At 35.5% G+C, this 17426-nt stretch overlaps 1 protein-coding gene across 6 annotated transcripts in view; it reads left to right on the forward strand.

Moving 5' to 3' along the window:
• Positions 1-17426, forward strand: part of LOC150095108 (MAP/microtubule affinity-regulating kinase 3-like) — a 360635-nt gene that overhangs the window by 273285 nt on the left and 69924 nt on the right. For all 6 annotated transcript variants that reach the window (XM_090411526.1, XM_090411530.1, XM_090411532.1 and 3 more), the window contains one exon: positions 9680-9868. In XM_090411526.1, coding sequence (XP_090267652.1) covers positions 9680-9868 — 189 coding nt within the window. The remainder of the gene's footprint in view (positions 1-9679; positions 9869-17426) is intronic.

Genomic DNA, 17426 nt, shown 5'->3' on the forward strand with positions numbered 1-17426 from the left:
AATCCCACCTTCTCACAATTAAAACATCCTTAAACAATGTGACTTGCTTGCCATCTCCTTAGAGTGAATGAAGGTAACATCTGCCTAGACTCACTCCTGAAGGCATGCCAAAGATGGTCCCACTATATCAAAATCCAGTAATAAAAAAGATAATGGAATGTGTACTGCAGAGGACCAAAGATATGCCTCGAGACATTCTGAGATGAATTATCATCAGATAGCATGGATAGCTTTGTTCCCTTGAAATAGATAAAATAATTTATGTTCCTGTGCCCTAAAGGAAGTACAATTTGATGTCTTGAATATTTTTCCTGATGAAGAGGAAATGATAGATATTGGCTGTCTAAGTTCTCTAAAATGAAAAAATCCAAGGCTACGGGAAAACAATACTGTCCAAAGCAAGATGATACTACCAAAAAGAAAATAATAAAAATATTCCTATAATGGAATTGTTGTGTATTCTGTCAAAACATCATGACATCAAGGCTCTCTTGCAGAAGTATAACCAGTGTGCTTCTGTCTGCATATCTAAAGCTGAGAGACGATTTGACATTACAAAATACTATCACCATTCGTAAGGACAGGACAGGGGATGGACCTTCTCATGGAGGATTCACCATCCTTGTCCCCCTTCCAGCAAGTATCACTGAATGTGAATGTAGAAGCAGTTACTGTCTGACTTTCAGTTGGAACACTATTAACAGTGTGCTGCATCTACATTCTTCCTGCTGTAGATATCTCAAATGCTGCAGATGACCTTGATGACATCATATTGTAATTACCATTCCCCTATTTTTAATGAGGGATTTAAATGGACACAACACTGTGGGTTAGTGCTTGAACAGACATCAGAGGAAGAGTTGTTGAGCATATGCTCAACAACAATAATCTCTCCCTCCTAAACACGGGAAGCAATGCCTTCGATATGTCTACCTGAACATTCACTGCTATAGACTTAACTGCTCACTCTCCCTTTTTCCACTCTTGAAGTGGGAAACTGATGAGAACTTATTTTACAAGCGATCAATTCCCCTGTGATAGCCACTTCCCTGTATTGGTAATGATGCACTCCATGGATGTTGCAAGCCTCACTGGACCACTTCTGATCTTTAGCTGAAGTTGATTCTGTAATGATCAGCTCTTGCATCACTGATGCAGTGAACATGTAACATTGACAAGCTGCCACAGCTGCAATTCCTAAAACATCTAGTTTGCTTCCACATCTCCCTAAACCATGATGGAATGACAATTACACAGCATCACAAAGAGGCTCAGAAGAAAGCTTGGGATATTTTTTGACGATATCCCACAATAACAAACATCATTGCTTTCAAATGTGCCCAAGCAAGCTACATCTGGTGTCAGAGTCAAAAGGAATCCTGGATCCAATATACATCCTCCACAACAAGAACAATCAATACTAGAGAATTCTGGGACAAAATATAGAAAATAAAGTGCAGATATACCACCCACCAACTCTCTATCCTTGAATGCAATGGTTGCATATTTGCTGATTCAGCAGCAGTTGCCAACATAATCGGGCAGATTTTTGCTAATACATTAGCAACATCTTATTCCCTTGAGTTCCTTTCCTAAAAAAGCAAAGCAGATAAACAACAAATCCAGTTTCTTTGAACGGCACTGAAGGATGCAACAGGCTGTTCACTAAAGAAGAAATGAAAGCTGCTTTGCTTAAATGCTATTCGACTGCTGCTGGACCAGATATTATCCATTATAAGATGGTAAAACATCATCCATGGATCAACTGTTGCACCTATACAACAGAATTTTCCATGAGAGCGTATTTCTGGATTCTTGGCAAATGGCAATTATTATTGCCTTTCTTAAACTAGGGAAGAATACACAATCCCAAATAACTACTGTCCAATTTCTCTGACCAGCTGCTTATGCAAGATTCTGGAAAAATGGTTAACTCTCATCTTTTATGGTTTCTGGAGAGAAACGACCTTTTTCCAAGAACACAGTCTGGCTTCTAAAAATATTCTACTACTGATCATCTAGTCTGGCTAGAGGCATCTGTTAGAGATGTCTTCATAAAACACAAGCATCTAGTATTGGTTTTCTTTGATATGGAAAAAGCATACACTTCTTAGAGAGATTTACATACTGAGAGACTTACATAATTTTGGTCTTGAGGGAATCTTCCTCTTTTTATCAAGAACTTTCTGATCTAACTGCATCTTCGAGGTCTGAATGAGAACTGCTCTCTTCTGATTGCCTATCCAAGAGGAGAGAGAGAGAGTCCCACAAGGATTATTCTTAAGTGTCATGCTTTTTGCAGTCAGCATCGACTCAATGACAGAACAACTTCCTCCAACTGTAAGTAATGCTCTCTGTGTGAATGACCTCACCATCTGCCTTTCATGTAATATGAGGGTCATAGAAAGATAGCTGCAGCAAGCTATTGGACATCTTTTGAAATGGATGCTTGCAAATGGATGTTACTTTTGTGTGTACTTTTTTGCAGATGTGATCTTCATCCTGACCCAGAACTCTGAGTAGGACAAACATTAATCCCAGTTTTGCCAGAAGCCAAGTTCTTGGGACTCATATGTGATAGCAAACTCAGTTTCCTCCCCATATACGTCAGTTAAAAGACAAGTTGTGTAAAGAATTAACATTCTATGCACCCTGTCTTCCACCTTTTGAGGGCTGACAGATGTTCTTTGTTTCATTTGAGTAGGGCATTGAAAAGATCATAACTTGATTAAGGGTCCTATGTCTATACTTCTGACAGTGTGAGAGAGTACTCTGTGATGGCTAGACCTTATTCACCATCATGCCATCAGAATCGCAACTGGAGCATTCCACATGTCACTTATTCCTTGTCTATACATTGAGGCAAATAAATCACGTCAACAGTCACAACTATCTCTGTTATATGCAAAGAAAATAAAATCTCTTTCAGACTACCCCCATGTGCCCACTATTTTTCATCTTCACTGGGAGAATCTGAATGACACTTGACAGACTGCCATAAAACTCTTTTGGTTTGCAGATGAAACCTCTCCTGCAAGTTCTAGAGATCGCCATAGACAGCATATACTAGATGCTACTAAACATACTTCCACCGTAGCACGTATATTTTCTTTAAGCAGCTTCCAAATGACAACAGAGAGGTGGAAATTTTTCACCTTTCCTGTTGTCTATGAGCAGTTCTTGGAAGCTCATGTAATTGATTACTCTGATTTTGTGTCTGTCTAATCAGATGGTTCAAAATTAGAGGACCTGGTATTATGTCCCCAATTTGCATATATATTAGTTATTTACCTCAAAGGGATCTCTTACGTGTGACACGTGATATCTTTGGTTCACAAAGGAATAGCCCGAGGGTCGAGCCAAAACCTGTGTGGATGATTCTTCCTGACCAACCTCTCGTTAAGCCTAAGAATATTTATTTTTTACTGTGCCATTTAGAACCCTTAGATTAATTGAAATATTAATCAAGAGGTTGGTAGAGAGCTTTGCCAAAGTATCACAAATAATTGCAATCGTGACCGAAAATATACACTGAATGAGTTCCCCACTTAGATCCGTATTATTTCACAGGTGGTGCATTAAATTCCATACAGACACAGGATTTAGTTAAAGAATAGCATACATTTAGCGGACATGCAATACAATTTACACAAAGAAAGTTTTTCATCCAATTAGGGTTAAGAGTTAAGTGAAGTCTAACAATACTAAGTCACTCAAATGAAAATTTACACTAAGTTTCAATAAGCCATATATATCTTTCCTGATACAACTACTTAACACTATGAATCTTAATTAAACAATCCCTAATTTCATATCCTCACTCTAGACACAATCTTATAATTCCTTTTATAAGCAGACATTAATCTAATACACATTTCATCAGATTACTCATAATATTCCATACACTTAGCTCTCTTTGTCCTAATGTCCTCTTAATAATTGCCTCTGGTGGGTTCTTTCTTACAATTATTCTATGTGAGATTAAGCTCTTAATTCATACACGTGCTATGGGAAAATTGTACACTCTTAGTCACAAAGGATCATACAGGCACCATTCAATTAACCTTAGTTATTCCATACAAAATATCCTTTATACACTACTAATTTTAGAACTAACAATTCTTTTCCTTAAGCATTCACTCCTAAGATCAAATTTCTATTATAATATTCTTGGACAAGTTTAACAATTTTCAACCACACACCGTGCCTATTCATTTAATACTTTCTTTAAATCAAATTAATCACTTTCCTACAGTCCTTATTTTTAACTATTCTCAGAATTCTTCGCTGATTATTTCTTTTACAATTCTTAGATTCTGCTTTCACACACTAATCAGAAAACAAAATTTTACTTATCTATATGCTTTGTCTTCTTTCCCTCCGATCGACGATATGCCAATGCGATCTTCTTTATGGACTTCTAATTTCTTAGCACTCTAGGTACAAACTTTCTCGGGCACTTCATGCTGTATAGTCTGCTACTATGTGGTGGAAGTGTGGAATCAAAATCTTCGCCGACAACCGTTCCTTCCACATGATAGCGATGGAATCGGCACCTAGATACGTGTGTGTGTGGGGGGGGGGGGATTCGAACCCTTTTATACCACTCTCCTATCAGCCACTACCATAAACTTGACCGTTCACCCGAGGCGCGAACATGCTTGTGACATCACGGCATCCGATTCTCTCGCTATCACCAGCAAGGGACCGTATGGGGTAATGATTTGCTTCTTCCCCCCCCCCCCCCCCCCTTCTTCTCTTAGAGCATACGTAAACATAAAATTTTCTTGATTGTTTTTCCTTATGTTGTTTTATAACCAAAAGCTAAGTATTATTATCGATACAACGTTAGCATATCTTCTTAAATATTCTTTCCATTTCTTAAGGTAAACACGTTTTTTTCTTTTTACACTAGTACATAACCTTTCCTTTAGATATTTTACAATTTCTTCCTTTCTTTTTCTTGTTAATACACTTGATATTAAAGTACACATTACTATTACCCAGATAACAAGTATTTTCAGTAAGCATTGTATATAGTTTATACTCTGTTATATAATGATAAGTAGAATCATGACATTCTAAGCTTATCAGGGTATAACACTGGTTGGATCTTCTGCAGTGTTTCCAGATAGCATTATATCTTCACAAATCCCACTAGGTAACAACTTTACAAGTGAGCTGTATGTGATAGAATTTGCACTTAAATATATCAGATCATCATTACTGAAGGTGCATAATATATTCAGACTCACAAAGTTCTCTTCAGGCAATGAAAAGTAGAGCTGCAGAAACATCCAGTGTTCTCTTGAATCCAACACCACCTTTCTGTTATGGAAGCTTAGATATATGCATCTGTTGGATTCCATCCATTTTGTGATTAAAGGAAATGAGGCTGCAGACACCGTGGCTAGGTCAGCTCATTTTTCAAACATCCACCAGCAGGCTATATCATACATAGATTACTGATATAGATTATCAGACAAAAACTTCTTACTTGACTCTGGATAGGTCATAGTCATCTTACATACTCCTTCCTGTTGAGGAATGATGACATATATGCCAATGTGTGTGTGTGAGTTTGTGATGCTGGATTGTCTGTCATTCATATTTTAATTGACTGCATTTCTCTAATGAGTGCAGTCATTATTTTAGTCACTTTTATAATCTAAGCCCTATACACTCAGGCAGATTTTTATCAGAATCACTGCGTGTCAACCTAGATTTTAAATTTTTACATTCTATTAATGTTTGCCATCTCATAAGTTTATATACTTATTAGTTTAACTTATACTTTTTTTACATCTTTTGCATTTGTTTTTCTATGTTGATTTTTATTTTTATTTTTTATACTTATTACTTTTATTACATGTATTCTGGTGCAGCATGACCATAGATGTCCTTGTACTATTAAACCAAAAAACAATCCCAGATCTTTATGTCTGCAGGAGAGAGTCATAGTTATTTAGTAAGATTTTGGCTATTTGTCTTGGGTCTCAGTAATGCCAGTATACCCTTCCGTGATGACTTCTTGGCGGTGTCAAGTAGTAGTAATAATAATAATATTGACATAATATTTCTGCAATTCTTCTGCACTGCTTTTTATTCATGCTTATTATGCTATAACGATGGTGTTTATTTATTTATTTTTATTTTATTTTTACTGATATAGATTATCAGACAAAAACTATGCAGCATGACCATAGATGTCCTTGTACTATTAAACCAAAAAACAATCCCAGGTCTTTATGTCTGCAGGAGAGAGTCATAGTTATTTAGTAAGATTTTGGCTATTTGTCTTGGGTCTCAGTAATGCCAGTATACCCTTCCGTGATGACTTCTTGGTGGTGTCAAGTAGTAGTAATAATAATAATATTGACATAATATTTCTGCAATTCTTCTGCACTGCTTTTTATTCATGCTTATTATGCTATAATGATGGTGTTTATTTATTTATTTTTATTTTACTTTTTTCTGTTGAGATTGTTATAGCTGCTGACTTTTCACTACTCACCCTCATTTCCTCATTATTGGGTCCTTGCTATAAACATTTGATGTTCCAGTGGAATGATATTTGGTTTTGTTGTACTACCATGCATATTGTAGTATTAGAAAATATAGAATACAATTAGGTCCTAAATTACTAGCATATCCTAGTTTGTTCAGCCTTCAGATAGATGCTTAGTCATTGGTTGCATCATGGGAAGGTGAGGATAGAACATTGGGTCAAAAGTCCCAGTTATTTCTTGCTTCTGTAGCTTCTTGTTTTTTGTAGCTTTGACCCTTAAGCAACCTGTTTCCTTGATTACTTTCTGTTAATATTTCTCCCCCATAAAATAGATTACTCCATTATTGCAATTTATTTCTTCATCAAGATTCTTCTGTGGAGTGCTTAAACGAAGTTTTGGAAATATCTGGGTTGAATCAGGCTTTATGGCTTTAACTGTTTTGATAATCCTGAACAGATTTTTTCCCCCTCCATTATTCTTCTTTCTCCTTTTATTATTACAATTCACTTCATTTCAGTAATTTTATTTTTTTTCTGATTTTGAATACATTATTTGAATTATATTATTTCTTTCTTCTTCTTCTTTGATTGGATTTTACAGGTTGCTTAAAGATTTATTAGAATTCTGAATATACATATAATTACTATCATATTTGGTGAGCTTTGAATTTTTATGAAGAGTTGTCATACCATTTTGTTGGTATCAGTAGAATAATTTAATGTTAATTAACTCTTATATGTGTATCACTGAATGGCTTTAGTTCATGCTTTGAGAAACTTAATTTTAGCTAAGTATTTATTCGCTGAACTGAAATTTCGTAGACAGGCTTATACGTTGGTTATGCATTATTAAAACACTTAAGGAATAGAACAACGTAGTTAAGGATATAAATTAAACTTTAATAAATATTTTCCGATATTTCGGCAATGTCACATTGCCATCTTCTAAAGGAACTTACAAAAAAAAGCACGTGCACGTAGGCACTACAAACACAGTAATTGGGAATGAAGAGATGAAGCTATTGTTCTCCTAAAAGTCCTGATGGTGCCCTCTAGCGGGCTAAGTAGGTGTTCTTGGCCGTTGGGCTGAAGGTCTGCTGATGTAAGCCTCCCAAATTTGGGGCAGTCGCATACAACCAAATTTGTTGAGGTTTGGAGAATTTCTTAGGGCTGAGGCTGATTCCATAAACAGTCTTTCGTACTTGTATTTGCTACGGTGTATTACTGTAGCTTTCTTCCACAGTATTCTGTGGCGTGTATTTAGAGCATGGTCCGCAAGACCAGAATGGCTGTACTTGTGAAACCGGATGTAGTCCTTGTGTTCAGAAATTCTGATATTCCTGTCCTGCCTGTTTGGCCAAAGTAAGACAGATTACAACTGCAAGGGACCTGGTATACACCAAGTAGGTCTAGGGGAAGTGGTTGGTCTTTAGTGGAGCGGATAAGGGATGCCAATTTTCTGTAAGTTTAACCTTACAGAAAATTGGCATCCCTTAGCCTCTATATATATATATATATATATATATAGAGTCTAATGACTTTGCATTAATTGCCTTAGTCTGGCTCCCACCGATGAGACCTCAATAAAGGTTGAAACTGATCTGGGTAGTGGCCCTTCCCATAATGCATAGTATTATACACACTTGAAAGAATGTGTGCTTTGCTTCATAGGATATAAGGCAATCAGTGTGAAGTCATTAGCTTCTATATACAAAGTAAAGATGCTTCACACACAGACTTCATTTGCATACACTTCAATAGAAAATTAAACAAGAATATGATTTATTGGCATCTTTAATTTATATTCATGTTGTATTTTTAAGTTCTTTTTTTGACCTATTTAAATTTTCTGAACTACAAGTTTCCATATAGCTCATTTTTTAAGCCTTTTGTATTTTTATCACATAATACTATTTAAAGGATGATATGTACACACGTACATTGCATTTGAGAACAATGAACAATATCAGTGGGGAAAAATTCTAATTAGTGATGTCTATTTTTAAACAATGACTGTTTTGTGATTGTGATATGGATTGGTAGTTGTTGATTAAAATATCAAACAGTTTTGATTTAGTGCTTCAGTATATTAACAATTTTTTTTTGTTTATCATAGATTCAGACATATCCATTAGAGAACCATAAACTTGATTTCTTAAAGGAAATTTGCTTAAGGTTTAAAAAATCAATTCTAGAATATCATGCCACACAACATTTTCTTCCTATGCAAATCGTGGTTGATTTTCATGACCAGCCATTAGTTTCTAGTAACATGTATTGCATGTTTATTGTTTTTAAATTCTAGCTTCCCATTTTTCTCTTCTAGTGGAATGTGAGTTATTGCAAACTCAGAATTGCTCCATTAGAATTAGAATATTGAGATTATGTAATATGCAATAAAAAGTGAGATTTTTTAAAATTTTTATGATAGCTTCTAATTTGAAGCTTATTATTCTTAAAAGCTCTATGTAGTTTTGTTCTTAAAATCAATTTTTTAAAGAAACCAGATAGTCACCAGCCCATACATTTGGTAAAGTAAACATGAAAGTGGAATTCACCTGAATTTGGTGGTTGGCAACACACTTTCATCAATTTTTTTTTTTTTTTTTAAATAACATACAATTTTGATGGAAAAAACAAACAAACTTGCATAGTTGTTTCTTGATGAAAACTTTGCAGGCCACAGGCTTAAGGTAAGTTCTCATTAGTGTTTCTTGTATTTTTGAAACATTGTAAGTGAGAAATAAGAATTTAATATGATTGTACATTAGTATTATAGCTAGGCCTTATTTGTAATGTTGCTGCTCAATATAGGCATTGAAAATGAATTAATTTAACTTATGGAGAGCAAAACTAGTAAACTAGCATACATTTTGAAATTTAACTGTGGTATAAACTTGACTAGTTGTCACTTGCTTCTGGGAATTTACCATTTTATTATTTTTGGATTTCTTCCTTGAGAGATTAGGATTGTGATGCTTTGTTGCCCTTCTTGAATATTGTATATTTGACCAGAAAAAGCAAAATGCACTGCTGAAGCATGTTATTTAAATATGCCACCTGTTTATCATAAGAAATAAAGCATGTAATTTTATGTTTCTACGTTTGCTTGTTTGGTTGCTTTTTGGTTTTGGAAGCTTATGTTGCTTTTCACTTGCTGTAATGCTTTAGGTAACCACACTACATCCAGCACAGGTCCAGGACATGGGACACCTTCTACTACATACAAAAGACAGAACACAGTGGACACTCCTACCACAAAGGAAGGGGTAACAGTGTCCACTGCTTCTCCCACCCTGTCTACTCCTCGCACAGTCAAGACCTCCCCCACAGTTATTCCATCTTTAGATACTTCTACAGGTAATAATACTGAAGTGTTGAATTTTAGTTCATGTCTTAATTGTAATGTAGCAGTAGTTTTGTGTTTTTCATACTCATTATTTATATACAGTAGAATCCTCATTATCCAAAAATCGTTTATCAGAAATGCTGGTTAATCTGAGTGTCCTATTTTAAAATTTCAGTTTATAATTCAAGAATACTATACACAATGTTTTGTATAAATTATATGGAGAGCTGAGTTTTCACAAACCTAAATCCGTTTGACAGTGGTTACAAATGCCATTCCCTTGAGTTATACATTTTTCACTAAATATTATTAAACAGTCAGGTATTTTAATTGTTTCATCCACCAATATGACAATCGGTTCCTATAAGTGAAGTAGGACATGCTAGTAGGCCCTCAACCAGTGTTTTAACTCTTTGCAAATCTTTATTATGAAATTCATATCAGCACTTTGTGGTAGCCATTGTAACTTTTATGCTCCCATTTCCTCAAACCATATTGCCACAGCCTTTGCAGCATGGTACTGTGCATTATCATGTTGACAGCCATCTTTTTATTTCTGTATAACTGCCACAGTGTAAACAATGCATAATTGTCCTCAATGTCAATATGATGTGTTCACTTTATCCAGGCATAAGGAATCCTAGTCAAAACCAGGGCCTCTCCACACCCATAGGAATGCCACACTTAACAGATAGTACAACTGCACTGTGAATAATGGTGAATTATAATAGTAGCCACGTTATCTGGGCAGCTGCATCTGATTTTAAGATGCATATCATGATTCATCACTTCATATGGTGCTAAGTAATCCAGTTGGAATTGAGCAGCAGCAAGCTATGTATTTCAAACTTGAGCATTATTTGTAGTGATTGATTTTCAGCTTGCAGCGTTTCTCCTTGGAAACTTGAGATTGTGGAGTTTGGTAATGCTTTAAACAAACCTCTCCAGCTGGGTTGCCTAGAATTCTATGTTGAAAAAATCCAATGATGGTTAGAATACACAGCCCTTTCCAGCATCTTCTGTTCCTTTAACCCCAGTTTGTGGTTTATTTATGAGTTTCTTTTCAACTTTATTTTTGCCATCTTTTGATTACATCCCACAGTTGATCATCTCAAATACTATAATTATAATAAATACATGTAACTGTAATGTGTCATTAATGGCTGTACAATTGGAGCATCTGAGATGATTGATTGCAGTCTGTGATAACATCTTACTGGAAGTTGGTTCATTTTAGTCATATTCCATATAGGAATTCATCAAAATTTAGCATGCATTCTCTTTCTGTATTACCTTGCAACATAGTTTGCCACTAATATGTCATATTTGAGAAAAGATGTATCCATATAATTTTTGTAGTAGTGTATTCAAGATATATAGCTATCTAATTCAGAGCTGATCCCACAAGTTGGTGGGATCTGTCAGCTACTCACTGAATGACAGGCTGGCTGATTATTAATCAGTCATTGAGTGTCAAGTCAGATTAGTGACTGGTTTATAGGATGAGCTGGAAATTAGATGGGTGGATATCGTGTACATTACTGAGAGAAATTGTGAATACAGTAATATCTTATAAAATGCTTGTACAGTTATCTTTCACAGTAAAGAACTTGCATGAACCATAGCAATAGTTTAACATACAATTTGCTATAGTAAATTTTTAGAATAGCTTCTAAAAGGGGCTATGGCTGGGATTTTTCACTTTGAGTGATGGCACTTGTTATTAGTGAGTGTTGACTGTAAATGTTCTTTCTTTTCTGTGTTTGCTTATTTATTTTAGACTGAAATTAGCATTATCTAATGCAATTTGTCATAAATTGTTTGCTTGAAGTGCTGTGACATTTGAAAAAATAATTCTGTCAGCTTTCAGTTATGTATTGTTGGGATTGATTCCTTTCTATAATGAGCTTCAAATTTCTCATTAGGAAATAAAATTATGTTGAAATAAATATTGAAACACTGTTTTTGATGTACTGATGCCTGCTGTCACATATGGCCTATACCATAGATAGCGAACCTGTGGCACGTCTGAGAATTTTGCTGGCACGTCAAATTTACAGGTGATATCCTTTTATGCGCTTATAAATTATTCAACTTTTTTTTTAATTATTACAATACGTACAAGTTAAATTTTGTTTTACACAAGAGAGCAGCTATGAAGACATGCATATGATTGGTACGGTATTAACAAAAGATAACTCGACCCAAAGACACAGACAACCAACAAGTGTTGAGTTGAAATGCTAATTCTCTTCAATCGAATTTCATAACATCTGAAACTGTCATAACAACATTCACTATGTTGAAAGTTTATTTTTCACTTGGTTAGACTATAATAAATTTAGTTAAATCCTTTATCCAAGTATGAGCAAACAAAGTTTGCGCCTGAAGGTATCTTCAGGACTGGGGTAAGGTAGTACAACACTGGGCAACTTGTTGCAAAGGTGGACCAAGCTAACAGCACTCCTATCTCGGTATCTCCCATAATACAAAACACATCTCCTTGCGGATATGTATAATGTTATGCATTAAGGGAAGGGTCACTACCCAGACTAGTTTCGACCTTAATTGAGGTCTCTTCAGTGGGAGCCAGGCCCAGAAGTGGAGATACCAGGCAGAAGCAATAGCGAGGTCATCTTTACCTATAGGAGTTGCCAAAAGGTGTGCCACCTTTTTATTAAATTACTCTGGATTTAGAGAAAGATGTTGAAAGTTTATTTTCACTTGGTTAGACTATAATAAATTTAGTTTAATTCTTTATCCAAGTGTGAGCAAACAAAGTTTGCGCCTGCAAGTATCTTCAGGACTGGGGTAAGGTAGTACAACACTGGGCAACTCATTGCAAAGGTGGACCAAGCTAACATCACTCCTATCTCAGTATCTCCCATAATGCAAAACACATCTCCTCGTGGATATGTATAACATTATGCATCAAGGGAATGGCCACTACCCAGACTAGTTTCGACCTTTATTGAGGTCTCTTCAGTGGGAGCCAGGCCCAGAAGTGGAGATACCAGGCAGAAGCAATAGCGAGTCTAACCAAGTGAAAAATAAACTTTCAACATCTTTTTCTAAATCCAGAGTAATTTAATAAAAAGGTGGCACACCTTTTTGGCAACTCCTGTAGGTAAAGATGACCTCGCTAATGCTTCTGCCTGGTATCTCCACTTCTGGGCCTGGCTACCACTGATGAGACCTGAATAAAGGTCAAAACTAGTCTGGGTAGTGGCCCTTCCCTTAATGCATAACATTATGCATATCTGCAAGGAATGTGTTTGGCATTATGGGAGATACTGAGATAGGAGTGATGTTAGCTTGGTCCACCTTTGCAACGAGTTGCCCGGTGTTGTACTAACTTACCCCACTCCTGAAGATACTTTCTGGTGCAAACTTTGTTTGCTCACACTTGGATAAAGGATTACACTAAATTTATAACATTCACTATATATTTCCTAGTTTTAACACATTCATGACGGGGTGTCATTTATCGTTCCGACAGAACTTCTCATTACCAGCAGGCTCAACTCACACAAAGTTTCAACCCTTAGTCGAATTTTATTCCTGCTTGTTTGGGTTGAGCTAGCAGGCGAACTCACACGTGCATTATATGTACAGTGACCATATTTTCTTTGGAGAAAATAAAGGACAAATCAGAAATTGTTTCATAATAAATAAATAATAAAAAAACAGGTTGAGTTTACTTGTTTTACTAAAACTAAAAAGCTGTATAACATTTATTGTAAAATATAAGCATATACATAGGATTTTAAACAATCATATTATTACTTGAAAAATTTAATTTTGATACTTTACACAAGAATGAACTTTTTTTTTTAATAAATCAGGTTTGTGTTTTAAAAATTCATAAAACTCTATTCAATTCATGACAAAGTTCCATTTGGTATAAATGCATGCTTTCAATGTTTCGATTTTTAATTCCCCCCCCCCCCCCCCCCCACTAGTCCACATATTTTTCACTAATGAAAATACTTGTTCAGTGGGGACATTAGATCCAGGGAGATATAAACAAAACTCAACGATTTTTAAAATGTTTTTAAAAGATACATGCTTATCTGCGAAATATTTAAAATATTCAACCCTGCTACATCGTTTTGTCACCATTCTTCGATCTTTTCACTAGTGACATAACTTTTAATACACGAAACTTCATCAAATAGTTCGCCATCATTTATATTTAAGTTCCAGTGACAGGAAATGAACAAAACATTTTCCTTGATCTTCTCCTGCAGAGAATTTATCATAGTAGGACCCATTCAAATACATAAAAACAGCTGTTCCAGTTAATTAAATAATCAATGCAATCAATGGGATGCTTAAGGGTCAAAGCTGTATAACTGAGAAGAGACCTCCACATAGACTTTAAAGGAATCCGGAGAACTGACCAGGGCTTCTGACCTAATGTCCGATCCTCACCTTCTCATGGTGCACCCTGTTGGGTATCTACTTGGATACTGAACGAATGAGGATGGGCTGGCAATTTGGGATTTAGCTGACCAGATTGTATTCTTATTGGTTAAACCAAAATAAAAAATTGATGGTACAACATGAAAAAATTGCTTGCCGGCTGGGGCGTGGCCCGGTTAAACAAGGCTCCTGTTGTTTTTGCCAGGGAACCAGGGCGAACAGCAAAAAGTCAGCAAGTGGAACAAATCTGAAAACACACCCAAACTCAACATCACCAAAGTTAAAGATTGGTACTATCAACATAAGAAGCCTGAATGGCAAAGAAATGGAGCTAACTGAGGAATTAGATAAGTACCAGATCGATATAATAGGGGTGACTGAAACAAAAAAGACATAAACTGGTGAGATCTTTTTGATCTCACCAGTTGATCAATAAATACATTTATTTATTGATCAACTTTATTTATTGATTTATTGAGCAATAAATACAAAATGTTATATTCAGGCAATGACAATCAAGAAAAAGGAGTAGCCATAGTATTCAACACAAAATACAAGGCCAATCTTCTTAAATGGCAGTCAGTCTCAAGTAGAGTAATGTGGGCAAATATGAGAATGGGGATTTTTTGTCTTTAGAGAAAGCAACTGACACAATGAAAAGGAAAAGTTGGTCCTTGTTGGGGATCTAAATAGCAGAGTAGGAAATGATTGTCAGACATACAAAAATATTTTGGGAAAATTTGGAGAAAAGAGCAAAGCTAATAATAATGGCAAATACCTGTTGGATTTCTGCTCAGGACATGGACAGGTTATTACTAACACCATGTTCCAACATAAAAATATGCACAAATTCACATGGAGAGAAGAGACAAGGAATAAAAAAGGTCTCATTGACTATGTTATTGTTGATAGTGATGTTTTCTCCCTGGTGCAGAACACCAGAGTGTAGAGAGGATTTGAAATTGGAAGTGATCACTGTTTAGTCTTGAACAGGATAAAATTGAATTTCGTATTGAAAAGAATGATATGTAAGAAAGTTTTAAAGCGAATAAAAGTTGAACATATCTCAGATGTGACCTGTAGAGTAAAATACACAAAGATTATTGAAATAAAAATAAAAGAGTTTGAGAACAGGAACCAAACCTTGGAGATTCAGTGGCAAGCCCTGAAGAAAATCCTGATTGATTCAGCCAGAGAGGCATGTGTTGAGGTTGTCTGCAAGGATAGAAAAATCAGAACTCCATTGTGGACACAGGAAATTAAAGAGACGGTGAAGGAAAAGAAGAAAGCATATCAAAAGTTCCTGGCAAATAAATCAGCTTGTGCTCTTAGAGAATACAGAGACAAATGTAAGAAAGCTAAACACTGTGTAAAACTAGCTAAACAAAAGTCATGGGAGGACTTTGGCAAGAACATAGAAAATAAATATCAAAAAGGTGGCAAAATATTCTGGAGGTTGTTGAAGAAGCTTAAAAATGGAGGAAAGAGTGTGTAAAAGGAGTTAGGGATGATAAAGGTGACATGAAAATGGGAGAAAAAGATATCCTTGAAGTATGGAGTAATTACTTTGAAAAATTGCTAAATGAAACGAGCAGTGATAGTACAGTGGTAAAAACACTCAACAGGCATACAGTCAGGAATAAATACATATCCATACTTGAAGTAGAAAAAGCCATCAAAGGCTTGAAATGTGGAAAGGCAGCAGGAGTAGATGATATTCAACCAGAAATGCTGAAGTATGGTGGTCTAAAAGTGTTACAGTGGCTGCACTGCATTTTTCAGAAGGCCTGGCCAGAGGGGCAAATTCCTGATGATTGGAGGAGAGCTCTCATAGTACCCATATATAAAAAGGGAAATAAAACTGAATGTGAGAATTACAGAGGTATTTCCCTACTGAGTGTTCCTGGTAAGATTTACGCCAGTATACTTGAGAAACGGTTGAGAAGAGTTGCAGAAAAAAAGCTTGGTTAAGAACAAGCTGGATTCATGGCTTGTTTTGTATTTAAGTTTTGTCGATCTGAAAAAGGCATATGACAAGGTGCCAAGAGAGAAGCTATTCAATACACTACAGTTAAGTTGTGTCAATGTGGTATTATATCAAGCAATACTTATTTGAGTTGTAAGTCAGCAGTTAGAATTGAAGGAAGTACAGGAATATAGTTTTATGTTAAATCTGATTTCAGACAAGGATGTACATTATCCCCTCTGTACATCATATTTCCTTCATAATGTGATCCTCTGGATCACATTATGAAGGAAAGTGGTATTAAACATGATATCAAAATTGGAGATGTTAATGTCAGCTCTTTTCTTTATGTGGACTATGTTATATTTCTAAATAAATCCACTACAAGTCTGCAAGATTCCCTGACTAAATTGAATAACTGTTGTAATAGATATGGTATGAAAGTCAGCAATAAAAAGACAAAGACAATGAAAATAGGCAGAATCGTTGAAAATGTCAACTGCATTGTGAACGGAGAACCTCTGGAACAAGCAAAACATTTCAGCTACTTAGGCACGATTTTTAGTAAAGATGGTAAATTAATTATGGAAATCGACAACAGAATCAGCAAAGCTGGTATGGTAGGAAGTCAATTGAATATATTCATATGGAATAAGAGAGAAATTAGTCGGAACACTAAATTAGCTGTATACAAGACAGTGTTCAAACCAATTTTAACTTATGGATCTGAGTGCTGGGTCAGGAGCTGGACAGATTAGCAAAACAAATGTTCTCTGTCCAGTTGGCAGAAAAACGACCCAGAGGAAGACCAAGATATAGGTGGATTTATATGGTACAATGTGCCTTAGACAATAGCAATTTAAAATCTGATAATGTTGGAGTCTTGACATGTAACAGACAGATTTGGAGGAAAATTATAGATAGGAAGTTAGTAATGATGTAAATTTTTCATGTAGTATTATCATATCCTGTACTCCCTCTTGAAGGGTACATGGCAGGAATTTGATGATGATGATGAGGTTTGGTAAAAATTTATGAATTTCATCTTTAAATATGTTGGCATTAATATTCAATTTACTATTTCAATTCACAAAATAAAGAACATAATGGCCATTTTAGAAAAAAAAAAAATCTAAACGACAGAGCAGTGAAATAAAGGACTGTCCTCTTAAATAAAA

This window comes from Typopeltis vanoorti, chromosome 21, assembly GCF_054136105.1.
Source record: "Typopeltis vanoorti isolate ZY-2024b chromosome 21, IOZ_Tvanoo_1.0, whole genome shotgun sequence".
NCBI classification, from domain to species: Eukaryota; Metazoa; Arthropoda; class Arachnida; order Uropygi; family Thelyphonidae; genus Typopeltis; species Typopeltis vanoorti.